Source organism: Molossus molossus, unplaced genomic scaffold (assembly GCF_014108415.1).
Source record: "Molossus molossus isolate mMolMol1 unplaced genomic scaffold, mMolMol1.p scaffold_m16_p_18, whole genome shotgun sequence".
NCBI lineage: Eukaryota > Metazoa > Chordata > Mammalia > Chiroptera > Molossidae > Molossus > Molossus molossus.
In genome coordinates, this window is record NW_023425353.1 from 40,153,567 (window position 1) to 40,180,980 (window position 27,414).

Genomic DNA, 27,414 nt, shown 5'->3' on the forward strand with positions numbered 1-27,414 from the left:
ATGCCTGTCTATACCCATTTTTTTTTTCAAATAGTCTTTAAAAATCAGCTTGTCAAATTCTCCCTCCAAAAAAAAAAAAAAAAAATCTTGTTGATATTTTTATTGGATCATGTTCGTATTATAGCTTAACTGAAGGAGAGTGAATATTTTCATCAGGCTATAAGTACCCGTCCACGAACATGACATCATTTTCATTTATTCAAGACTTCTTTGGAGTCCCTCAGGTGCATATTCAAATTTTCTGCACATAAATATTGAACACTAAATTTATTACTAATTATTTTATACCTTATTGCTATTGGAATAAAAGAATGTTTTTCTCTTTACTTGTATGATATCCACTGTGGGCAAGAATATTGGGGAAACAGGCATGTTCATCACGGTTGGTAGGGGTGAAACTTTCTAGAGGGCAATGCCTTCAAACCTAACAGGGCACACACTCTTTGTCCAACAACCCCACGACTAGATACCACGCCGATGGCTGGACTCACAAGATGTTTCTGAAGATATATCAACAAAAGTATTCACTACAGGGTTGTTTACACAACAAAAGCCTAGAACCAGAGTTCTTTTTTGGAGGGCTAAACATTGGGACGTCTCAGTGATGACTCCTATGACCCATTTAAGAAGATCAAGGTAAATCTGTTATTTGCTGATGAACACATGTCCAAGATACACTACTAACTTAGGAGGCAAAGTATGTAACAGCATTGCCATATGATACTCCTGTATAAATATATTAGGAGGAGAAACACAAATAAAATTTTTTTCTGGAAAAGAAGCAAAGAGCCATCAATACTGGAGAGAGGGAGTAGAGTAGAGAGGGGAGGATGGAAAGGTGGTTTGTACTTTATTTTTTACTTTCAATACTAATATCATCAACGGGGATCATTTGGGTGGAGGGTTTATGAGACATTCTAATTTTCTCCTTTATATGTAAAAACAGTATTATTCAAACTTTTTTAATGTACTTAAAAATATTATTTTAAAACAAACGTAAAAACAAAATCTAAGGGTACTGAAGAATACTACTTAATATCAGATACTGTAGCTCTCATTTCCATACATCATGCGAGGAATTTACAGGAAAACAAAATCTATAGCAATGATTCACCCAAACACAAGTGTCCGGCATCCTGGAGAGGTCTCCATCAATAACAGCGACAAACACAAGACTGGCCAGGACAGCAGAAAAGTCTGCATTCTCGCCCTCGAAGGATACATTCTGCATATGCTGCTAGGTAAAAACCTAAAAGTCAGTCTGGTAAAGCTGAGCCGCTCCACAATTCCCACACACGGAAACCCTCCGGGTTAAGGGGCCCCTGAGCCTTAGACATGGAGACTCGGGCCCCACCGCAGACCTACTGCATGAGAATCTGAGTGAGCTATGTCTTCACAGCCTCCAAGAATGTCTGAGGCTCAGAACTGCTCTCCAGGGGGCTCCACTCTGGCCCTCCTCCAACCACTCTCCTCTCCACGAGCAGGGAACCTGGGGACCTACAGGAATGCATCCGCCTGTGACCTGCATACTCTCTTCAGACAGCCCCGGCCCTGGAACTCCCTGCCTTACAGCCCCAGGCCCAGTGTGGGAGCTTGTCGAAACTTCTGCAGCGAGGGTGGGTGCTGTCCCTTTTGTGTGCACCCCGAGGCCCAAGGAGGGACAGAGACAAGGGTGAGGCAGGGAGGAGACACTTGCCATAGGAGCGAAATTTAGGGGCACCAAACACTCGGTAACCATGAAAAGTAAACATGTAATGCAATAAGTTAAAAAGTGAAAAGTTGTGCAAAAAGTCCGTAATGAAGAAAATATCAAAAATTGTAATTAAGATGGGATCAGCATTATTGACATTTCCTTTTGTCTCAAGCTCCAAGACGGCTTGGGATGGCTCTGTTACTGATCTTGTCTATTAATGAAACATTGGCTCACTTGCCTCACCCTACTGCTGGCCCAGGCCCAACATCTCCTCTTGCAGCCTTGTCACAGGCCCTGCAGATGACGGGAGTGGGTCTGTATGTAGGTTGTGCCAAGGGCACCGGGGCCAGGTCTCCTCTGCTGTCAAGAGATTACAAAGCAACGCAACGGAAAGGGCATAACCATGTGTGGCATCAACATTAGTTGTTTCATTTGAAAAACCGAGTGAACTTGTGATAGGGGTGTGAACCTTTCTGGAGGGTAATTTCATGATAGTGACCAAACGTGAAAACACTATGCAGCACTGAGATCCCTTTTTCTTGGATAAAACTGTAGGGAAGAGCATCTGTGAGCCATCAAATGTGAGACCTCAGACTCAGCCGGTCTCTCCAGCTCAATATTTTATAAACGTTCCACATATTTTAAATTCCTACTGCTATAGAATTAAGCTTTACTACAATTTTTATAATTTATATAGTTCTTTCCTCTTATACATTACATTATAATTAAAAAAAAAATAGTTGATGTGTTGAGAAAACTTGGGATTTTAGTATCAGCTACGTTCCTCATTACATTAATCTTGGCCATGTGAGCACTCAAGTTTCCTCTTATAAAATGGAGATAATAACATCAGCCTAGCCCAGCCGGTGTGGTTCAGTGCTTGAGTGTTGACCCATGCACTAAGAGGTTGCCAGTTTGATTCCTGGTCAGGGCACATGCCCAAATCCCCGGATTTGGTGGGCCAAATCCCCGGTGGGGGGCATGCAAGAGGTGGCTGATTGATGTTCTCTCTCATCGATGTTTCTCTCTCTCTCTCCCTCTCCCTTCCTCTCTCTCTAAAATCAATAAAGAAAAAAAAAATACCATCAGCCTGTCTTCCATCACAGAGTGGTTGTGAGACTCAAATGGGATGATGGGTGTGTAATCCATAAAACTCAAAGGCATCACACTGAATGGTGCTGGCAGTGGTGAATGGGGAGCTGGCCAAGGGGACTGGTCAGCTGTGGATGGAGATGACACATGCTGCTGAGGACATTAACCCTCCCGCATTCACACTCACACCCCTTACTCCCCACACTCTAAATCAGGGCACTAAAAATACTAGTCAACCAACCATTTTATACTTAAATGCTCCCTAAATAAAACAATACCTTTTAAATTTTAATCTTAAAATCTAAAGATGTATCTCCTGTCAAAACCAAGCAATTTTATGGCTTTAATTTTTGCTGCGCATGCTGTCAAAGTGAGTTTGGCTTCATGGTTAAAAAACAAAAATGAATCTGAACAATCTTACTGCAATAAAAAACAAACAAACACTAGGCAACTATTACAAATATAAAAAAAGGCCTTAATTTCATGTTTCTACTTGAACATTAACCTTAAAAAAAACTTTTTTTTTTTTTTTATCCTCACCTGAGGACATTTTTTGATATTTTGTTCAGATAGAATGGGAGGGAGAGAGAGAGAGAAACATCGACGTGAAAGGTACACATGGAGTAGTTGCCATCCACACGACCCAACCAGGGCTGGGGACAAACTGCAACCGAGGCACATGCCCTTAGCGGGAACCGAACCCGGGTCTCTCCAGACCGCAGGCCGACGTTCTAACAGCTGAGCCAAACCGGCCAGGGCAACACCTTAATTCTTAATTGGCCAATCCCTTAATGTTATTACTAAAAAAATAAATAAATAAAGGAATGACTTATCTGTTTGGATGGACATACCAACTGTCGCCTCTCGGTCGATTTCTCACCCCACCCATCACAGTAACTCTCCACTATTTTTGTTTTGTAATATCTGCCTGATTTCGCTTATAAATTATGTAACCTTGGGAAAGTCATATGGTTCCCACCTGAAAGGAATGGTTTTATTGCTTCAATTAGGACTCTAAGATACCAGTTTCTAAGTAAAAACTGACATTGGGTAATAGAATAAATACTTTCAACACGAGTTTCTCCAAACTGGAGCCGAGATGGGAACAGGGGCAGCCACATGTGTGATGGGTGCGGAGAAAGAATGAGAGACAGGGCACCAGTCTGTAGCCAGAACGGCAGGATAAAGATCACTGTTGTCCGAGGGTCCCAGCCTTTCGCCTGTTCCCGGCACTAGAAGGGGTTCTGCCTGCTCTGACGGTCCCCAGCAGTGTGGGGAGCTGCCCAGAGCAGTTCTGGGGAAGGGATGCCTACGGGGTGGGGAGAGAGAAGTGTCTCTGGTTCCCATCTTCCTAGCAGAAACCTGCAAGGAAAATGCTGTGAGTATTTGAAGTTACTTTGGCTTCCTGGGCTTTTACTAGTACCCCACTCCAAACCGATCCACATATACCACCTCATCATTGGTTCAAGTGTCTAATCATAATTCTTCATATTCTGAAGACGAGGGACTCTGATGAGGTCGCCTTGGCCAGTGTTACTACCTGGTCTGGGGAGATGCCACTGTTAGGGCCCAGCATTGACTTGAAGAGCATACCGTTCTCTCTAGTTTGCCATCTGTCATGTTGCCCAGTCCTTATCCAAGGTGCTCAGTCTGCAAGCCCAGGGTCCAGGCTGGATGTCCCTGTGCTCCACTCAGGGAGCCCTGTCTTCACCCCATAGGGATTCATCCTACTGCTGTGCAAGGCCCAGTTCTCCAGCTGGCTGCTCCCACCAGCCTGGGCAGGGGTTCATCTCACCTCCTGAACTGGGGCTCCCAGGGACCAGGTGAATAAAGAACAATGAACACCCAAGCCCCACCTCACCAAGGGGCAGCATCTTGTCCTTCTAACCTGGTTATTGCCAGTAGGCACATGGGCTCCGTGGTACCAGAACTTCCAATTCTTATCTTCAAGAAGTCAGAAATCTTGACCCTCATAGAAACTCTACTAATCTTTAAATTTGGCAAATAAATGACGTTCTCTTTTCAACCCCATGTGGCCCAAAGCCAAGACCTGGTAGGCCGCAGAGTCTGGATGGGCATTTGGTAAGTGTGGACGGATGGAGGACCCACACCCTTCTTATCCCTGGTCTTAGCAAAGTCAAGACACAGTCTGAGCATCAGTCGTGTACTGAAGAGCTGCGATCCATTCATTCCCGTATCGTCACAATTTACATCGAGGCCACGTAGGTATTTGACACAAGACTCTATTTCCTAATTCTTCCCTTTTCTATACTGATGTGGAGATGAACCAAGAGTTTAGAACCACATAATTATATTCTGAATCCCTTGGAGGCCTTTCATTTTCCATCATGCAATTAACAGGTGTTTTAAAAAATCAAAATATATAACGTCCGCTGGAAAAGTATTTTGGGTGGCATGGGAGTCCAAAGATTGTTTATGAAATAAGTTTGTTTTGTTTTTCTTCCAGAAAATAACTTCATATGAACAAACCATTATTCCAGGAGGAACCAAAGAAAAGAAGAAGAAGAAAAAAAAAAAGGAATGAAAATAGGAGAAAAAAACCCCAAACCACACATTTCTTAACACTCCTGGGATAAAGAGGATTCTGCTTTCCCTATGACAATGTTTTGTTTAGCAAAAACATTCCGCAGCCCCATTTATTCCCTGGAAACAAAGCCCTTCAGACATCTGCCGAAGAGCCCAAGCAATGTCTTTGCTACTTCGAACTTTATTAGTGGGACAGTACCGGCTCCAAGGCGAGACTTTGCCTGCACACAGCAACAGCACGCATCACCACCCACCGCAGCAGGGTCAGGATGCTGAACCACCACAGCCTCCATTACTGTGCCCAGCAATCTCCTGTGACTTCAGCCTAATTATTCAAAGTTCGACTCGGCTTTTCTAATTACAACTGCTAATAGATCTGTCAATACCACAGAACATATCCAGAGAGCGAGACAGCATCTCCCTTGGGTAATTTCCCTCACAGGTGAAGCTGATAATGACATTGTTCAACCACCCCCCCCAAATAATTTTTTTTTAAGTTTCTCAATGGCCATTCTTTGTGAAATATCAATCTGCCTGGGTTTTGCAGTAGATCCAATTTAGCAAATACGTACACTAAAGTCAATCATTTTTCAATGTGCGATTTTTCATTGTATCAGTAAGGAATGGGAATTCAATTTTTTTTTAAATGCCTGCAGCCCTTGTTTTCTGTGTCATTTCTAAATCTATGGAATAAAACTTTCATTTTAGGGCTTTTCAAATTCAGATTTATGTCATCTTTTTATTAAATAAATTCATGTTTCAGAAACTTAAAAAGGATACATACATCCAGGTTCAGGAGACCACTCCATTAAAATATGATTTACTCTTTTATATATATATATTTTACCCTCACCCAAGGACATTCTTCCATTTTTTGTTCAGACAGAGTGGGAAGGAGAGAGAGGAAGAGAGAGAGAGAGAAACATCGACGTGAAAGGGACACATCAAATGGCTGCCACCCGCATGACCAACCAGGGCCGGGGACAAACTGCAACCGAGGTACATGCCCTTAGCAGGAACTGAACCCGGGCCTCTCTGGACTGAGGGCCGACACTCTAACCGCTGAGCCAAACCGGCCAGGGCTACTCTTTCATATTTTTAAGAATTGGAGTGAAATTCACATAATATAAAATGAATCATTTTAAAGTGAATGATTCAGTGGCATTTAGTACATTTATAACGTTGTACAACCATCACCTCTACTAGTTCTAAAATGTTTTCATCACCCCAAAAGGAAACCCCATGCCCATACCTGTTAAGCTATTATCCCCCATTCCTTCTCCCCCCAGCCCCTGGCAACCACCAATCCACTTTCATAAAACACAATTCTTAACACACAAACGATATTAGGCATCAGACTAGCAGAATGCCATGAGAGCGTGTGTGTGTGTGTGCGTGTGTGTGTGTGTGTGTGTGTGAGTAGGGGAGGGAGGAAAAGGAATCAAGTTGTTATTGGTTTGCTTGTCATTTCAAAAGGTCACACATTAGTCACTTAATGACACACACAATATTATATTGTCAAAAATTCACTGTCTAGGACAAGTGTTTGTAAGGAGACCCGAATAATTCCTACTGACTATGCCCACTGATCCAACCCAAAAGATGGCATTATTGCTCATCTCACCAGTCCATTTTATCAAAGACACAGCCTACGATTCAAGAAAACTTTTCAAGAAACACACCAGGCACCATGTGGCTTAGACTTCACAATGGGGTCCTCAAATATTAAAAGCAACCAGCTGGACACTGAACCCAGAGTATTAATAAAATATTTCACACACTTGAAAGTACTTTTTATAGAAAGGACACAAAAGATCTTCAAGTATTCAGAATGTCCAACCAAACGCGCCCCCACCAAATCCGAGAAGAGCTTGGCATGAGTCAGAAGAGAAGCTGGTCGTCAATATTTTGTGCCATTCTCCTTACTGAGCGTGACCGCCGGGCAGCTGACACTCCTAGTAGTTCTCTTTTGATTTTGAGAGTAGTACAATAAACCGACTGCATCAAAGACAAGATACTAATGAGAATGTACAAACAATATGGAAGTGAAACTGTTTAGAATATAAATGGGACCCGATATAGATTTCTATGATAAAGTCTCAAGACTCTGTATGAAAGTAGTCAGCACTAAAAATGTTCAGCAGTTGAAATGTGGCTAGTCCAAACTGCAAGTGTAAACATAACACCAGATTTCAATGACTTAGCATGAAAATAAATAAAAAGTGTTTTTTTACATGGATAGCACCCTCAACTGACAATATTTTGGTCATATGAGGATTAAATAAAATATACTACTAAGTTAATTTCACCTGTTTTAAATGAGGCTACTAGAAATCATGTATGTGACTCATGGTATATTTCCATTGGACAGCACTGTTTTGTACTGTTACTTACCAATCATTTGTTCCAAAGCAATGTTCTTTTCTATTCCTCACCTGAGGATATTTTTCTATTTATCATCAGATAGAGTGGGAGGAAGAGAGAGAGAGAGAGAAAGAGAAACATCGATGTGATAGAGACACATCGTCTGGTTGCCTCTCGCATGATCCGACCAGGGCCAGGGATGAACCACAACTGAGGTACGTGGCCTTGACTGGAATTGAACCCTCGACTCACTGGTCCGTGGGCCAACGCTCTAACCGCTGAGCCAAACCGGCCGGGGCGTTTCATAGTAATGTTTGATCATACACTTGTACAATTAAATGTTTCACAATTTTTAATTGTACAAATTACTGATTTACATTTTCTTTTTCTATCTTTCCCAATAAACAAGTTGCCCCAGGCCAGAGCCCATGCAGGGTTTACTCCCCGACGAGCTGGCCAGCCAAGTGCCTGCAGAAGGCTCAGAACGACATGCCTGAAGGGAGACATTCCCACCAGCGTGGCCACAGCCCAGATCATGATGGCACCAGCACATCAAAGAGAATCCAATGCAAACTGCCACCCACGGCTTCTCTTGGGGACAGTAAACTTAGAGGTCCCCACACACTCTGGGTCCCAAAGTAGATTTTCCCAGAGAGCAAGAGGAAAGAACCACAACCAGTCCTAGAAAACCATCAGCCAGTGTAAAACACAGAGGGAAACCTTTCTTTTTTTTTTAATGGTAGTAAAATATACATGACATAAAATGGACCATTTTATCCATTTTTAAGTATACAATTTAATGGCACAAAGTACTTTTTCCCCATTGTGCAACCAACACTACCATCCATCTCCAGGAAACCTAACCTAGTGTCTTCCCCCCCAACCTTCACCCCCACCACCCAAGAAGAAAGGACACCTCACCTCCATTCCCCATCTTTCCTTTCTCTGCCCCTCTGCTGGAAGCAGGGGGTACAACAGTAGCAAGAAGAAAAAAGAAGCTGCTAAGAAGCATTATTCACAAGTGTGAAAATGTGCCACTGGAAAAACCCAAGGTTGATAAGACAGCGAAAGCAAGAAAGATGTAAAAATTTCACTTTGCAGAGACGGCCAAAGGACGGGACAAGGAGTGACTGGGAATCCTAACCCCAGACAGCATAAAATGGGGGGGGGGGGCATTTCCCAAAAAGTATGGTGCCCCCAAGGCACAAACACCCTTCAGTTTGGCATTTACACAAAACACAAGAGAATATCGCTATTTCTATTTATCCTGAGCTAGCATCGTCAGGGTCTCAACTCTGCAACCCAGTTTCACACTGGTATATCAATACAGTCTTTACTGAGGGGAATGCTTTAAAACTTTAGAATAGAGTAATATAAAATAAGTTACTATGAAGATTGTTGGAAAATATAACGATCCACCATGTGTAGAGCTAGTTTCAAGTGTGTATGACAATAAAGTCTACTCTTCGGGGCTTAGCACAACTCCTCCCCACAAAGGAAGCCCACCTGTGGGTTCAAAGGTACCATCCCAGACACACCAACACGCTCACCTCGGTGGCTTCCCTTCTTCTTGCTGTAGCAGAGACACACCATGTAGTCAGTGGCACAGCCACATAAACCATTCATAAGGTTTACAAAAAGTAAACCTTCTCCAGCCAGGCTGGTGTGGCTCAGTGGTTGAGCATCCGACCCAGGCACCAAGAGGTCACCGGTTCAGTTCCCAGACAGGGCATATGCCCAGGTTGTGGGCCAAATCCCCAGCGGGGGGCGTGCTAGAAGCGGCCAATCGATGTTCTCTCTTACACTGATGTTTCTCTCTCTCTCCCTCTCCCTTCTTATCTCTCTAAAATCAATAAAGAAAATTAAAAAACAAAAAGTTCTCCATGTTGTAAACACATTTTAATATATAATATTCTTATGTGTATGACATCAAAAAGGAGGACAGGGCCAGACAGTTCTCATGCTCTGAAACACCTGCACCTCCAGCTTTGCATGAACAATTACCATGTTCATGCACAAACCCCCAAATTGGTGCATGGAAATAGAAAATCATACATACAAGTTGAGCAGCTCCGGGCTCCGCTAACCAATTTGCATGCAAAATTGTCATCAGCACGCTCCAGTTTATTTTTGCCCGTCTAAGAGATGGGGTTGGGGGTGGGGGGTGGTCTATGATGCCTTGGGAGGCCGACTTTAAGAAGCATTCTGGTTCCCGCTGTACAATAAAAGACGTCCCTACTGGTTGTCAGGGCCTGTGCGTGTGCGTCCCCTCGGCTGCCTTCTCAGTCAGGCATGCCAGCAGAAAAGTCTGAGAACGGGATCAAGCAGAGAAATGAAGTGAGAGCAAATCCCAAGGGATGATCTTTAGAATAATAAAACAGAGAAGAAATATGGTTGAAAAATAATTTGTATTTACACTCAGAAAAATGTCATCTATCAGTGACAGTTGGCACAAGACGGGAAAGATGAATTTTAACCAGGCAGAAGAAAGGACTTTCCAGACTTGGTCAGTGAGGATTTACTGAAATGAGCCACTAGGAAGTCTGACCTTTGAGACTGCCCACGAGGATCTGACAGGCACCTAGGTGCTTATGGGGCATCTTTAGGTTTTCTCGAACATCTTCCTCCTTCCCTTCTGTCCTCTTTTTCACTTGAAATGTGGCTAGTGTGAATTGGGATATGCAAAGACTTTGTACGGAGAAAAAGAATGTAAAGTATCTCCGTAAAAATTTTTATTGATTATATGCTGAAATGATATTTTTAATATGCTAGGTTAAATTAAATAATAATAAACATTAATTTACCGATTTAAATTTTTAAATGTGGCTAATTAGGACATTTTAAATGATATTTATGGCTCACATTATATTTCTATTGAATAGTTCTGTTCTAGAACCTTTTTTAAAAAATCTATTTATATAAACGTATTTATTTTAAATTAATTTCAGTCCAAAAGAACATGATCCCTTCTCTACCTTTATTAAGGTGCCAATTTAATTCCTTACTTAGCATACTTTAGTTACAGCTATGAGTAAGGTCACTTCTTTTCCCAAAATAAACCTGTTAACGCCGAGGACTGGAACAAGCTGCCAAAATATTTACAGTCTGGGATCAAACGAGTAACCTTCCTTCAAGCATATTAAATCTTTTCTTTCTACTCGTCACTATTCCAAATTAGAGGAAAAGCAAAACTTCTTACTGCCTTTCTGTGCGATGTTTGGGTTCCTGAGACCCTGAAAAGCCTGATCTTGGAGAATCTCTAGTAACACCATCACACCAGCTCCTAAGTGTTTACCTCTCTGGAGAGAGTGGGTTCACAACCTTTTTCTGCCCCTACTCTGTTGGCAGGTCCAAACACCATCCTGAATCGCACCTCCCACCCCATCTGGGAGTATCTCGGGCAGAGAATCTCGGCTGCGACTCACTGCTCTGGACAAAACTAGAAATAGCTGCCAGAGACAACCAGCCAGCCGGCATCCTGGCTGAGAGTATTCAGATCAGAAATATCAACAGACAGTGGACCCTCCAGTCTGTTTTGCTGAGTCCCTGGAAGTGCTTTGTTCTGATTTTCTGGATGATTTATGTTACATTCCAGAAATGCAAATTCTCCCTCTTGCACTTAATAGATGCATCCATGCGGTCGTAATGTTTCGACCTAACAGAGCTGTTTCCCCTCCTGTGCTTCCTTGCCTGGTGCCTCTGGGGGTGGGGTGGGGGTTTCGTGACATTCCACATTTCCACAGATCAGTAAGAAGAGAGTATCATTATTGCTTTGTTATAACTGCAGTGTGGTTTGTCTGAATTTAAATGATGCAGATCCTACTAGGCAAATAGAGAACAGAAATCTGGAACTGAATTATAAGGTCAAAAGCTGCTGGTATATTAAATCTGGCTCGGGCGAGAGAAGGGGGTGTACTGGCCATGGTTCTGGCTCTGCAGCAAGATCACCTGGGTTCAAATCTCAGTGCCACCGTTTACTAACTGTGAGTCACGAGCCCTGTGGGCCTCAGTTCTGCCCATGTCTGATAAAAGCCATGTCTGTCTCATTGGGCTGTCAGGAAGATGAAGTGAGGTAGTGCATACAAAGCACCAGAACTGGACCTGGAACCCATGCTCCTCTATATATGGGAGCAGCTAAAACCATTGTTGTCAGTGTTATTATTATTAATAACCCCAATCACCTCCTAACTTGTTACCAAGCATGGCAGATCTTTATGTCTGTAAGTTGATCCTTATGTCTGAATCCTCTCCAGCTCTATGTCAATATTAGTTTCCACATATGATTTCAATTTATCAGCCTAAGCCATAGGCCAACTTTTTTTTCCCCTGTGACCCTCTTTTTTTTCCCCCCATTTTTTTGTTCAGATAGAATGGAGAGGGAGAGAGAGGGAGAGGGAGAGGGAGAGGGAGAGGGAGAGGGAGAGGGAGAGGGAGGGAGAGAGAGAGAGAGAGAGAGAGAGAGAGAAACATCGACGTGAAAGGGACACATCGAGTGGCTGCCACCCGCAAGACCCAACCAGGGCTGGGGACAAACTGCAACCAAGGTACATGCCCTTAGTGGCAACCGAACCCGGGTCTCTCTGGACTGCAGGCCAACGCTCTAACCACTGAGAAACCGGCCCCTGTGACCCACTTTTAAAGGCTGGTGTAACCTTCTATTCATTTCTGAATGTGAACCAAAATGGATCTAGAACATCAAGACTCAGAAAAATAAGTGAGGCCAAAGGCACGTGGAGGGGTTGCTAGCTCCATGATTTGCACCTGGCTCTGCTACAGACTTCTGTAATGCTGAGAGGATGGGGTCTGAGAAGGGAGGGGTGAGGGCATGTCTACAGCGGGCTTGAAGAAGCCGAGGGAGCCAGTTCTAGAAATGGCACCCTGAGGAGAAGGACAGCAGAAGGCCCAGCGAGGCACACAAACCATATTCCAAAAGCAGCAAGAGAGTGAAGAAAATGACCGAGAGGAGTTGGAACCACGTGAGGATACATTTGGAGCCTCTACCACACACACCAGGAAAAGGCAGATGATGAGGGCATGGTGATGAGGAAGACATCAGGCAGGAGATGGGACAGGAATGGGTCACCTCCACCCTGACAATGCTCCATGCCTATCTTGAGTCCATCCCAAATTCATAAAGTTAGATGTGCGAAGAGAAAATATTTCTATGAAAGAGGCATAAACCTAGGGATAATTTTGGCCTCTTCACTTTTCTTCCTCACCACACCCCCTAAATTTCTCTATTAACTGCCACCAACAAGAACTCATATCCTAAATTCTCCTCCCACCTGCCTATAACTCCACCTGGGAGCATTTCAGGTCTGACGTTTAAAATGAAAAAATAAGCCCTACAAGTTTGTCCTCAGCTATGACAAAGAAAGGGCAGCTGAACAGATACTGTCTGGCTACATCCAGAAACACAAGGGGGATGGCCTCAGAGAGGGAAGGCAGGCAGGTTGGGGGTCCGTGGCATCTCCTGCCCCAGGGCTCAGGGTGCCCCTCCCACAGACCTCCCTCTGCGCCATGATGCTGCAGGACCTGAAGTCCGCCAGCAGCCTATTGAGTCCACATCTGCAATATGTGTCCTGCCTCAGGTGTCTTCCACAGGCAACTGGTTTCATCAAACACTACCAGGTTGGCATCCCGGCCTGTCTCTAACTGCTCCTGAGACAGGAGAGGTCCACTTAACACTGGAGTAGAACAAAAAGTTTAACAAACACTAAAAAAAAACAAAAAACAAAAACTAACCTAGTACTGTATCTGTTCTACATCAATCAGAGAAAGTGTTCTTTTGCCTTCTTTTACTGTCTTAGGAGACTCTATATTCAATCTCTTTCTTTCCTTCTCCTTCCCCTTCCCCTTCTCCTTTTCCCTTTCCCCCATAAGAAAACAAAACCGAAGAAATAGAAGAAATGTCTGGGAGATGAGGGAGAGCTGGCAACAAAAACAGGTCCTAGGTGTCAAGTTTGCAGGGACCTAAGTGGATGGGGTGATATTTACTGCTTGGCTCGGTCATAGTGATTACAAGAGGCTTCTGGGCAGCTGAGAGGAAAAGTTAGGTAAGCCTTCGGATTTAAGGTCTGCAGCTCCAAAGAACTCGAGGTGGGAGATACAACCTGAGCATCATCTACCTGAGGATTTTTTGTGTATGTTCCACCAACAGTCAACTGCTTGGACCCGTGCTTTCCTTGGAAGGCTGATCAAAACAACCCCATTCTAAAAAAATGGAATGCTTATCTTTTCAATGAATTCGGTAGTGTAATCACGATTGGGGAAAAAATACAGCACGAATGTGCACAACATGTTTACTGCCACGGAAGTCTATAACGGGAGAACCACAAGAATAAGAATAGCTACGTAGTGATTATAAATAACCATCAGTAAACCAGAATTGCTTAATTTCAGGATATGACACATGAAAATGGAGCAAATGTTTAAAAGTAAATCCATTTTTCAAATTTAAATTTTAATAGTGATATTCAAAGACATTTATAAAGTGGAACAGATGTAATTCAGGTGAGCAAATCCAAATAACATGTTATTGATTTTCTCCATGTCCCTGGACTTCCTGCCCACAGTGTAGAAGGAGGAGGCAGAGGACAAAAGTCAAAGCTAGGAGGTTAACAGGTGTCCGGACAGACCTTTACAAAGAGTATGATCAGCACCTGGTGTGAGCATTTCCTGGTATGAGAAGGGGGTGCCCCTGTAACAAGGTTTCCTCATTCACCTCTGCTCCCCTAATGATAATCATTTTTAATGCCTTTCTAAAACCCATGTCCATATAGCTTTACAGTCTCGAGATTTTACAGGAATTGTCAAACTGCCCTACCCACTGGTCTCACCAATTCACAGTCCAGTCTACGAAGAGACCACGCCCATTTCCCCACATCACTAATCTACTGTGTGAAAAAGGATCCTGTTGCTTTAGTCTGAATTTCTATCATTAGCAGTGAGGTGAGAAACCTTTTATATAAAAGATTAAAAAAATATATAATCATATATTTCTTACTCTCCAGCTAAGATTCCTGCTGCCCATTTTTCCATACCCCAGCTTATCTTTTTCTTACTGATTTGCAGTATGATTTCCTATGAGACGGGTATTAGTCCTTAATCTGTTACACATATAAAATGTGTTTGTTTTTTCATTACCTAAACGTTTTTAAATTGTTGGAGATCAAAACTTTAAGGCTTCTGAGTTACATGGCATATTTTGAAAGGACTAGGCTACTTTATTTATTTATTTATTTATTTTTTTTTCCTTTATTGATTTTTCAGAGGGAGGAAGTGAGAGAAACATCAATGAGAGAGAACATCGATTGGTCGCCTCCTGCATGCCCCACACCGGAGATCAAGCCCACAATCTGGGCATGTGTCCTGACCAGCAACCTCCTGGTACATGGGTCGACACTCAACCACTGGACCACATGGCCGGACTAGGCTACTATCTTTACATATTAAACTCCCTCTGTTGTTAAAGATGATGCCACTTACCCCTAAGATAGATAAATGCTTTGGCCCAGGTTTCCATCTATGGCTCTAGGTTGTGTGCTTGGCCCCCAGAACAGTCCCTGTAAGGCTACTGACATAACTTACTCCACCCCGCCTCAACTCGTTCTAGTCAAACTAGATCATAGACTCCTTGTCTTCATGCCTAATACTCTATATTTTTCTTGGCAATTCAAAAACATGCTGTGGGAACTTTAGACTTGGAAGGGACCCTCCTTTTGCAAAAAGGGGAAACTGAGGCTTCTACCCTCCTGGACTCTCATGATTTGGACACCACTGGAGAGAAGAGAGTTGTGATCTCCAAAGTCGGCAGGGCCAGGGCTGCCCATGTCCTGTGACTCCCGCTCCTAACCGGCCTAGGAGGCATTACAAACCTGAACCACATGTCGTCCACCCCTCGGCTCCACCACCATTTCCTTCCGGACAGGTCCATGTGGCCCACCCTGCTAAGTCTCCATCTCCTGAGCAACAGACCCACATCAGCAGTTGGTTCAGAAAAGTCTCCATCTGCAAATCTCACAGGCAACTGAAACTCAAGATGTTCAGAACAAAACACTGCCATCGTTCCAGCACTTGCTCTGCCTCCGATTTCCTCATGGTTCACGGCAGCATCACAACCACGAGCAGCACAGCCTGAGCCCTGGAAAACCACAGACAACTCCCCCTCCTGCTCGCTCGTCTACATGCAGTTGGCCGCTGTGTCCTGTCAAATCTCTCTCTTGAACTCGCCCAAGTCTCCTTCCTCTCCCCTGCCACCCTCTCAGCGCACCCCCTGCTTCCTAGTGACCACACCCATGTCCAGGCTGCCCACTGTCTACATCAACAGCAGGGCCATCTGGCTAAAGCACAAGGCTGGCACACCCTTCCCCTGCCCAAAACCCAAGGTCCCATCCTCTGACCCGGTGGTTTTCACAGGGAATGGTAGGCCTCCTGGAGAACATTTTGGAAGTTTGGGGGTGGCACTTTTTTAAAAAATATGGGGAGAGAGATAGAAACATTGATGAAAGAGAATACTGATTGGCTGCCTCCTGCATGCCCCGCACTGGGGATTGTCCCACAACCTGGGCATGTGCCCCAGCCAGAAATCAAACCAGCAACCTCTTGGTGCATGGGTCAACATGCAACCACTGAGCTACACCGGCCAGGCTGGGGTGGCACTTTTAGTTACCACAATGACTGGAAGGTCACTACTGTGGGTGAAAGCCAGGCAAACTCGATACCTACAGAGTACACGGTGGCCCCACAAAGAATTGTCCTGATTCCCACGCAATGGTTGAAAATCCCGCTGGATAGTGTTCGTAGATGAAAAGTCTGTTGTCTTTAACGATCTGAGACTAGAATTTCACTTTGCTTTCCATTTAAACAAAAAATAATTTCGCACAGTTTAATATACACTGACTTTTCCAGGACTGCGCTCCTGTGTAAATCACGGGCGGTCCACTGCCAGGAAACGCTTTCTCAGCATGGCTGCTGAGCACACCTGCATCAGGATCACCTGGGGTAAGAGGAGCATGTCTGCTTAAAAATGCAGCCTCCCAGCCCTGGCCAGTTTGGCTCAGCGGTTAGAGCGTCGGCCTGCAGTCCTGAGAGACCTGGGTTCGGTTCCCGCTAAGGGCGCGTACCTCAGTTGCTGTTTGTCCCCGGCCCTGGTCGGTTGTGCGGGTGGCAGCCACTCGATGTGTTCCTTTCACATCGATGTTTCTCTCTCTCCCTCCCACTCTACCTGAACAAAAAATGGAAAAATGTCCTCGGGTGAGGATAAAAAATAATAATAATAATAATAATAACAAATGCAGCCTCCCAGGCTATATCCCAGACCTACCCGATCGGTCTGCATTTCAACACCCAGGCCATTCACTTCTTTTGCTCACTCAAGGATGAGAATGATTGTGTGAGAGACTGCGGAACCATGTTCTGGAAAAGACTGTTAGGCGAAGGGTGAGCTCACTAGGAAATCGTTCCCAGTTGATTAGTAATGCCTGCATGGTGGCTGGAATGGGGCACTAGAAAATTGTTTCCAGTTGATTAGTAATGCCTGCATCGTAGCTGGAGGGGGCACTGGATGCAGATACATTTACACAAGAGAATCCCTACTCATCTTGTACTTTTTCTGGGAGAGACTCTTCACCCTCCTTCCCTCCCTAGCCAAGGCACCATCTAGCACTCTCATGCTAACATAACAGTTTTCCAGGGCATCTTTGGGGACGCAGGGACTTTGTCTTATTCATTCTGTTCTCCTTACAACTAGCCTCCTCTTTGCCTAGCTAATAACCAGAATTCAATAAATACGCAGCAAATAAAGAAATGATTTAAAAAAAGGATAAAGCAAATACAGAGTCAGTTACTGGAGAGGACAAGATGGCATACCTGTCTCTTCCCCGACACCATGTTGCCTCCCACTAAGAGCCCTGGGTCTCAAAAAGACAAGGAAAGACGGGCTGACAAATGAAGACTGGCAGCAGAGCCTCCACTCCGCACCAGCTGTGTCTGGGCGTCTGGGACGGAGCCCCGCGGGCCAGCGGGCGTCCTCGCTCAGGAGCAGCACACTGCTGGGATTAGCAGACAGCTGCAGAGACACCCACACGGGGCCGTCCCAGCCAGTGGAGGTGCTGTGTGTTTGTGGGAGAAGAAAACAACAACAAAAAAAACACCTTGCACTGTGCTGATTTTCTTTATCACTGGGAGGAATGGTGTTTTTTAGGGAGTGGGGGACACCAAAGAGGCTTATTTGACAAATAAGCACAATATGTTCGCCTGAGCTTTGTGTGTGTATGTGAAAATCCTCACATGAGCCGGGAGTTTTCAAATCCACCGGGAGGAGACTCCGTAGACAGGAAAATAAAACCCCAGGATGAGGAGCATGCAAATTAACCCTGGATGCAGGCGAAGAACCAGTGCTGACAGCCAGAAAACAATGAAGCTGGCCATGTGGAAGGATTAGGAACATTCTGAATAAGGAGCATTCTGCCCAAAAGTTTTATTAGGAGAGGACATTAACACCAGTCCTTTATGGATCCCCAAAGCCCAATATATTAGCATTGGGAGAGGAGGTATCCACAGTATTCAAACGCACAGTGGCCCTGAAAATTCAGGACCCAGAGAGAGACACTCTCCTCTGACCTTACTCCTCCAGCTCTCAGATAATCAACTAATAGAGTCAAAATAACCCAATCACGAAGTAATACATGCACATGGCAAAAACACAATGGATATCCTATTTGACAGAATTCTACATCAGCTGTTCTGTCAAGATGATAATGAAACATCAGACAATCTGTGAGAATACTATGCCAAGGAGGAGAAATACAAATCGGGCTCCTCCATTCTTCATGGAAATTAGAAGAGTCTAAACTAATCAATTAGCTCGGCATCCCCCCCTGCCTCCACCCCTCTCTGCATTATCATTCCTCTTCTTGAAATTTCCCGGGACTCCACTTACTGTTCTGTGATCGCAGATAGCAAATGAAAATCAAGTTCTCTGCTGAACACGAGGGAAACTTTACATTGTAATGTAAGATGAACTGATTAAGGGCACTTCATCAATGAACAGCTAATTCTTCAAACCTTGAAGCAGAGTCAGATGAAATGTCAGGAAGGAGGAATGCAGCTTAGTTTTGATCACACAGAAGAATGGATTCTGGCACTCAGCAGGCTGCCTCATTAACAATTACAGTAACTCAGCTGTTCTTTCCAAAGTAACGCTCTGCAAGTTAGAATGAAGACCCAGTGTTTGGGGACCCATGGTAGAAAGTATACCCTTCCTCTTAGGAGACAAGTTGCAGGGCTTTGAGAATACCCTAAGAGATGCCAGGGAGCACAGAGAGAAGAATGGCTTATCTTTCTAAGGCAAAGTTCATCTTACCCAAATTCTCACACCTTGGAAAGGGAATGCAAACTGAGATATATTTAAAATAAATTTATTATAAAATATGGTTAACAATCCCCAGTGACCAAACAGAAAGAAGGTCTCAGAACTGCCTTTCACTCTTAAAAATTACTGTGGACACCCTAAAAGCTTTGCCTATGCGAGTTACATCTATCGATATTTATTATATTGGAAAATGTTAAGCTACGATATTTTTAAAACAAGAATATCCTAGCCCGGCCAGTGTGGCTCAGTGGTTGAGCATCGACCCATGCACCAAGCGGTCGCTGGTTCGATTCCCCGTCAGGGCACATGCCCAGGTTGTGGGCCTGATCCCCAGGAGGGAGCATGCAGGAGGCAGCCAATCGATGTTCTCTCTCACTGATGTTTCTCTCTCTCTCCCTTCTTCTCTCTTTAAAATCAGTAAAGAAAAAAAATTAAAAAATAAAAAGAATATTCTAGCACACACTAGTAGGCCATGATGCCATCACATATCGTGTAGCCTCTGGAAAACTCCACCATGCACGCGTGCGAGAATAAGGCAAGAAAAAGGCGAATAAAGATCTCAGCTTTCTTTTGAAAACAGTTTTGCCTTTAGGAACTCCCAGAGGTCCCCAGACTGCCCTCTGAGAAGCGTTGGCCTAGAGTCCTGTCTGGCTGACACAGAGGCAGACGCCTAAGACATGTCAGCTATTCCAAGAACCACTTCTGTCGTAAAAACGAAACACTCTCTGTATCAATGAAAAGTCTGCAAAATGATTTCTCACTATTTTTTGTGGATTCCATACCTTGGCTTTGTATCTATGAAACAGGAAAATCGCAATGCTTTCCCTCACCACCATGGGAAGAAATTAATAAATACTACGTTTTATAGATTCCTCGATGAAAGAGGTTAGGAAATACAAATCATGATTTGTGTTGATGCTGTTATTAGCTTAGTCTAGGAGGCTCTCTCTCGGAAAACCTGGAAAAGCTTAGCTAACCATTGCTTTCTGACTTTTGCCAACTCCCAGGGAATTCTGGCCTTCCCTGGAAAACAAACTACTATCTCTGGGGAAACCGCTGAAGAAAGTCTGTTGCAAGTAGCCAGCTTAGGGAGGTCATGCTTGGGACCATGCTGTAAAGGAAAATAAATCTCTCTCTCTCTCTCTCTCTCCACACACACACACACACACACACACACACACACACACACTTACACAATGACAGATGCCAGTTTTATAAGAACTTCAGCGACTTTCTGGTAGCAGACAGGACAACTGGCTCTTGAACCTGCGACAGTTCCCACATCTGTTTTATGGCCTCTGCTAGCACAGAGGACTTCCTGCTCCCACAGGATTGTGCAATGTCTCTACCAAGAGACTGGTCTGCCTGAGCACCTGCTTGCCCTTCAACAAACACTGCCCGCAGGCAGGAGATCCCAAGAGGCAGTTTACTTAGTGGTTAGCAGCGGGACCTCCTGGGTTCAAATCCCGGCTTGCCCACTTGCCAGGTGGTGTTCGGGGAGTTACTTAATTTCTCCGTGCCTTTGTTTCCCCAAGTATAAAAAGGGACAATAACAGTATTTACCTGATAAGATCTTTGTAGAAACCAAAAGGGCTAGGTGTCTAAGACACACTGTGAGTACTCAACCAATGCCAGTTACCCTTATTCCTTCTTTTCCTATGTAAAAGGTATTCCAAAACTCTCAAGTGATTTTAAGCTCAAACTTCAGAAGTACAAGAACTACAAACTTACCAAAAAACAAACAAAATGCCATTGAAATGGTAAACGCTGCCTGACAAAAATGAAACTCATGTACTGATCTCATAGTGGGGTGGGGAATAAGATGAATATACAAATAATTCGTACAAAAAGAATAACGTTTCCCACTAAGACTTAACTCAATGAACATTTATTAAGCACCTGCCATGTACCTGGCTTGTACTAGGTGCCAGGGAGATAAGAAGAAACTGAAGTGTCCAGCCAACGAGGGCTTACACAGTCTAGTGGGGACGGGCATGGAGTTAGATCAATATCGCATGTGTCCTGCTGTTATTAAAGCTCAGCTACGCTTAGCCCCGGCGAGGGCAGAGGAAACGGGGAAGGCATTGTCTTTGCTGACACTGGGAAAACTTTTTTTTTCTACCAGCGAAGTGAATTTTTCCTTTCACTAGTCATTAATTCTGTCCATCCACAAGAAGCCCGTCTATCTACAGCTCTCCCATGTCACTAGCCATCCATTCGATCTTATCGAGCTTTTCCGTCTTTGTGAATCGTAAACTGTCCTTTCAACATCCCTAATGACAAGCATTTCGACTCATACATTCTATTTATATGTCACAGTAACATGCCTCTGATTTAGATGTCAACTTCCAGTAAGTAACATTCAAGACATGTACAAAACAAACAAAAAGCACAAAGAAGTAAAAATAACTCTTAAAGCCATGGCTACTTTACATAAACTTCAGTGCCCTTCGGAGAGTTTCTCAGGCTACAGTTACTTTTATATTTGACACACATATATAGTGAGTTTATTCATCATTTTTTTTCACTACCAGATTAGATGTACACAAATCTGAAGAGTAAATTGAAAATATAATGCTCAGTTTCATGAATTCTCTAAAGTTACAAGCCAGTACTACTTGGTTTCTACTGAATGAAATTAGTCTTAACAGATGTGAAAAGAGTAAGTAATGGCTACAAAGTATTTCAGATATCTGAAGTCTTACATGAATATTCTTTTGCCCTAGTGAAAGAGTATTTTTCATTTTCTTATATGTCAAAAGACTGACAATGAAAAACTGAACTCAAGTCTACAAAGTTTTCTTAAAATTTTTGTTAAAAATTCTAGTCCATGCTCAGAATTCACTTGCCTGAATGGCAAGTTATCACCTATATCTTTAATGACCTAGTCAATGTCATAATATATAGAAAAAGGATGAAAAAAATGAATAGATTACTATAGAAATGTTGGCCATTATTACTTGTCTAAATGCTAGAAAAAAGTGAACTCTAAGATTTATATACAATAGGTTTTGAAAGAGGTTTATCATTTTTTTGGTTTCTGTAACTTTTAGCTTTTTAACATTTGCAGACTAAAATGAAAATCTAAAAAATTACAATGCGATGTTTTTTTCTTCTCAGATAACTAAAGCTAAGACAATTTTGAGAGTGTGCATTTTTCAAATGGTTGGCTCATTTCAACACTGTGTGCGGACATAGCCTTGGTTTGAATTTTTATGCATTTTAGAGGTGATCCTGAAATCACCCATGTATAGTATATAAAATCAGATAATGCGGTATATAAAATATACACTGCAGAAAGAGTAAACTATGCGGATTATTCTGGCCCTGCAAAAGAGCAGAACTGTCTCAGGTTCTCTTTTTTGAATGTGATTTTTATCTACCATGTCTTATTTTGATGTTTGTACATTTATTGGAGACTAGTGGGATGAGCTGCACACAGGAAGCTTTTATATTAACCATATTTGGTTTTCGTTTTTAAAACAAATTCTTCTTCTCCTCTTTTTTCCTTCCTCCAGGCCAATTAGGCTTATAAATAAACACACAGCCCAAAGGGAAGACTTCAGGAGGCTCAGGTAGACATTTCATCTGAATTTGTTGAGCCTAGTATTACCTGGATAGCCTCCTACTCTTCCAACCACATCTGGGCGAGCAAAGGGAATAGACCTCACATCTCCATCTGGGGAGTGTATGTGTGTGTGTGTGTGTGTGTGTTTTCTTTATTGATTTTAGAGAGAGGAAGGGAGAGGGAGAGAGACAGAAACATCAATGAGAGAGAATGTTGACTGGCATGCCCGTCACTAGGTATGTGTCCCACAACCTGGGCATGTGCCCTGACTGGGAATCGAACTGGCAACCTCTTGGTGCATGGGTTGATGCTCAACCACTGAGCCACACCAGCCGGATATATATATATATATATATATATATATATATATATATATATATATATATATATATATATATATTTTAACCTAAAATTTCCCCTCTTTTGGCCAGGGTAGAAATATCATATTGGGGCCTGTTACACAAATAACTAATGTGAGAGACATGTGAGCAGACATCACTTGAGCCTCATTTTCTGAGTCAAAGTTCAGGGTGTGAAGTGTAAAACCAGAAAGAATATTTTAGAAACACATGGTTTCAGAACATCTGAGACATGTGGTCACCTCATTTGTGACATGGTCCACTCCCTCCTACCCTCTCACCCCAGAATTTCTTACCTTCATAAAGGCAGCCCCCACTGTAGAATAAACAGGTTTCTTAAACAAAATGACAGATAAAACAGGCTCAGCCCATTGTAAAATGGAGAAGTCTCAGTTTCCAAAATTTTGGAGAGTGACATAGAAAGGTCCTTGGAGGTCCTCGAGGCAGCGCAGGTGCGGTGACAACTCGGGCCAGTGCCAGGATTGGGCAGGATGAAGGGAAAAGTATGTGATTCAATAGCAAAATCACAACATGGACCCCAGTAGGTGAGGTGTAAGCAGAACCTAATGAACTGAACCCAACTGTCCTCTGACCATCTTTGATGAGGAATAAGCTCTGCTATAACGAGTTTCCTGGGCAATTCAAATATAGGCATCAGGGTAGAGCTCTAGCCAAAAAAAAACAAAAACAAAAAAACAACCTCTTATAAAGCAGAGCCAATCTCCTTGAATAGATTCTATGGTGATTGACCTTGGAGGCACATATTTCTTTAAAAACTCTTACATGGATTATCAACAATAACCAAACTTCAAAATACTCCCTATATTCCAATTTTTAATTTAAAAACATATACCCATATACATAAATACAGACACATACGTGGATGTCTTTTTCACTAGGAAACCCAAGCTAAGGACCCAGGGTTTGTCTGTAATAACCTAACACACAGTAACCCAATGGCCAGGCCACAGACAATAGCAGATGCTTCACGAGAAAGGATAGAGCCCTTTCAGCCAATTAGCAATTACACGATATGAACATGTTTACATTATCAAAGGGAGGCAGACCCAATTACCTAGCTACTTCAAATTAATAACCCCATTTACCTCAATTATCTGGCAGGCAGGGTCTAAATAATCTGAGTAATTACCTCAATTCACTCAGATGGTATAGATTTGGCTTGTGAGTCCAGAAGTAATTTTTCCTACCAGAAGGCCTCCCAACATCAGCAAATATCGAAACGCACAACAGCAAACTCTCATATCAGCTTCATCTGTAAGCAGTGGAAGCAAATTCTCTCCTTTACCTGGCAGATTAAAATTTGTTCTACTCTTCATAATCCAGATTTGAAGTTTTTTTCCCCTAACAAACACTCAGAGGGCCCTAGAATTTTAGAGCGAGAAAGGCCCATCCACAGCTCAAGGTCGAAAAGCCAGCTGCAGCTTACTGACTCCGGCTTACTGCCTCCTACCAGTTCATGGAAGGAGCTCCAAAGCCCAGATGCTTGGGTTCAAATCCTGGCTCTACCACTTGGTAGCTTCAAGGTGACCTTGGCGAGCACTTACCTCTCGGAGTCAGTGAGTTTTTATCTGTACAATGGTGGTAACGATGGTACCTATCTACAGAGTTGGTAGGAGGACTAAATGGGATAATGCATATAATGCACTTAGCACAGATTTTAGCATGTATTACCATTTTTAAGCACTTGACTATCATTATTACATCACCACCATCCTTAATAGGCTCAGTGGTGGCCCCAAAAAAGATATGTCCACATCGTCATCCCCAGAAGCTCTGAGTATTACCTTGTACAACAACAACTGTGATTCAGTTAAGGATCCTGAGAGAAGGAATTTTCCTGCATGGCCCCGGTGGTCCCTGAATGCAGTCACACATATCCTCAGAAGAGAGAGGCACAGGGAGTTCTGAGACAGACACAGAGAAGAGAACAGAGACACACAGAGCAAGAGGCAAGGTGGAGACAGGGCACAGACAGATGCAGCTCTAAGCCAAGGAATGCCAGCACCCGACAGAGAGAAGGAATAATTCTCTCCCTAGAGTCTAGAGGGAGTGTGGCCCTGCTGACACCCTGGTTTCAGATGTCTGGCCTCTGGAACTTTGAGAGAAGAAGTGTCTGTTGTTCTAAGCTGCCATGTGTAGGGTAGTTTGTTACAGCAGCCCTAGGAAACTAATACAGCAACTTAATGAACACAGCCCTTGTTTGCCCTTTAAACTGTGTCTTGGTGCTGGTAACAATCACAATGATAAGGCCAAGGGGAAGGGTGCCCGGAACTGCGAAATGCCAAGGGCTGGTGTTATGGGTTGAGCTTGACAAAAATAGAGAAGTAGGAAAATGCAAGAGGCAATGAGTAAATCAAGTTTGGTTGGAGGAATGGGCTCAGATAAGTAAATACATGAAGCCTGAGGCTGAAGATGCACCTTGTAACGGTTCTTATCCACCACTAACAGTAATCTAAGATGCCAGTATACTGTCTGTTTGTAAATAACATCTCTATCCACTCAGTACCCTGTTTCTTTGTATTTGTAATGCTTGGAGTTTGCATAATTTCTTGAATCTGTTCTTAGCCATTATCTCTTCAAATACTGCTTTTGTCCCATTCTGTTCCTCTCTTTTTTCTCCTTCTAAGAATCCAATTATACATACCTTAGATTTTTTTCATGTCCCTATGTTATTTTACGTATGTCCCATATTTAACTCTGCAATTCAATTGGAATAATTTTCATTAAACTTTCCCCAATTCACTATTCTTTGTTTCCTTCTATATACAATCTTCTGCTAAACACCATTCTACTGAGTTCCTAATTTCAGATTTTTTTCCCACTAACAGAATACCAATTTGATTTCTCTTTATAGATTCTAATTCTCTGTGGAAATGTTCCATCCTTTTATCTATTTTCTCCACTTAAAATTGTTTTCCTGAACATATTAATCAAAGTTATTTTAAAATACATTTTTGCTGAATCTAATTCTATTACTTCTGGAACACCTGTGAGTCTATTTCTATGGTCTGTTTTTCTCTGTCTTTGTCACACTGGTATGCCTAATCATTTTTTATAAATACCAGCTATTATGTATTAAAAAAATTAAAGAAAATTCTGGTCAAGTTGTCTTCCTCAAAAGATGACTCTCCCTGTCTTCTGCTAGGCAGATGGAGTTGGAGTGGGGGTAAGGCTGATCACCTGAACCAATGAGACACTGGTACAAGACTCAAACTAATTCCGGTTTACTCCTGGTTCCTAGGACTTAGCCCACCAAGGCTTTCAACGGAGAGGCTGGTGTGTTCACCGTGCTCCCACCCCTCCAGACCCCCCAAAGCAGATCCTGCACTCCAATCCTGATCTCCTCAGCACCAAGGCTGCTAAACATGCCTTCCGCTTTTCAGAAGCTTTCCGTGCAGTCTCGGAACCTCCCAGACCATGCAGCTTCAGAATTTAGCAATTACCTTGAAGAGAAAACGGTCTGTGCATCTGAGGCTCCTTGGGTCTCCAATTTTATTTCTCTAGTCCAGTCTCATGAGACCACCCAACACTCTGCTGGATTTTCTTTCCCAGAACAGCAACCCTCCAGCCAGGCAGAGCCTGGATTTCCTGTCCCTTGCCAGCACCAAGAACCAGAAATACCCCCAGGGATAAAGTAGCTACAGATCATCAGCTTGCCTCCTCATCATTCTCCCCTTCCTGACATCTCAGCACCCCACCACTGTCCTCATTGTTTCAACACCTCTCAGATGCTTTTAAACAGAATGATTCGTGTGTGTGTGTGTGTGTGTGTGTGTGTGTGTGTATTTTATATGGCTTTTCTTGTTGTTCTTAGGATCATTAGTTTACCTCAAGCCACTCAATCTATCCAGAAGCAGAAGTCCCTTCTTTATAATTTTCAAACAACTTTCACTACAATATTTAATTTTCCCCTTATAAACCTATGGGGAAAAATAGGGCAGTATTTATTACTCTGATCTTTTAGACACCAGGTGGGCAGGCCAAGTCCAGGAACACGGTCACATTCATTTATTACATATTGTCTATAGCTACTTCTGTAACACAAGAGCAGATCTGAGTAGTTGTGAGACAGTCTACATGGCCCGCAAAGTTCCAAATATTTCCTATCTTTCCCTTTAAAGAATAAATTTGCCAGTTAATTTTAGAGAGAAGATTGCATCTCAGGTCCCCTGGTTCTTATTCTAGCCACCTCTCCATTCTTCTACGTTGCTTCCCCTCACAATGCAGTATTATGATCTTTTTTTTTTTTCCCTCACCCAAGTACATTTTTCCATTTTTGCTCAGATAGAGTGGGAGGGAGAGAGAGGAAGTGAGAGAGAGAGAGAGAGAGAGAGAGAAACATGGATGTGAGAGGGACACATGAACTGGTTGCCTCCTGCAGGACCCTAACCAGGGC

The 27,414-nt window shown here is 43.2% G+C and overlaps 1 protein-coding gene across 2 annotated transcripts in view; it reads right to left on the reverse strand.

The window, feature by feature from the left end:
* RFTN1 (raftlin, lipid raft linker 1) overlaps positions 1–27,414 on the reverse strand; it is a 194,995-nt gene that overhangs the window by 123,045 nt on the left and 44,536 nt on the right. Inside the window, exon 3 of one of the 2 annotated variants that reach the window (XM_036267062.1) lies at positions 16,599–16,694. The exons of the other annotated variant lie outside the window; for it this stretch is intronic. Within the exon in view, the coding sequence (XP_036122955.1) occupies positions 16,599–16,694 (96 nt within the window). The remainder of the gene's footprint in view (positions 1–16,598; positions 16,695–27,414) is intronic. 2 annotated transcript variants of the gene reach the window in all.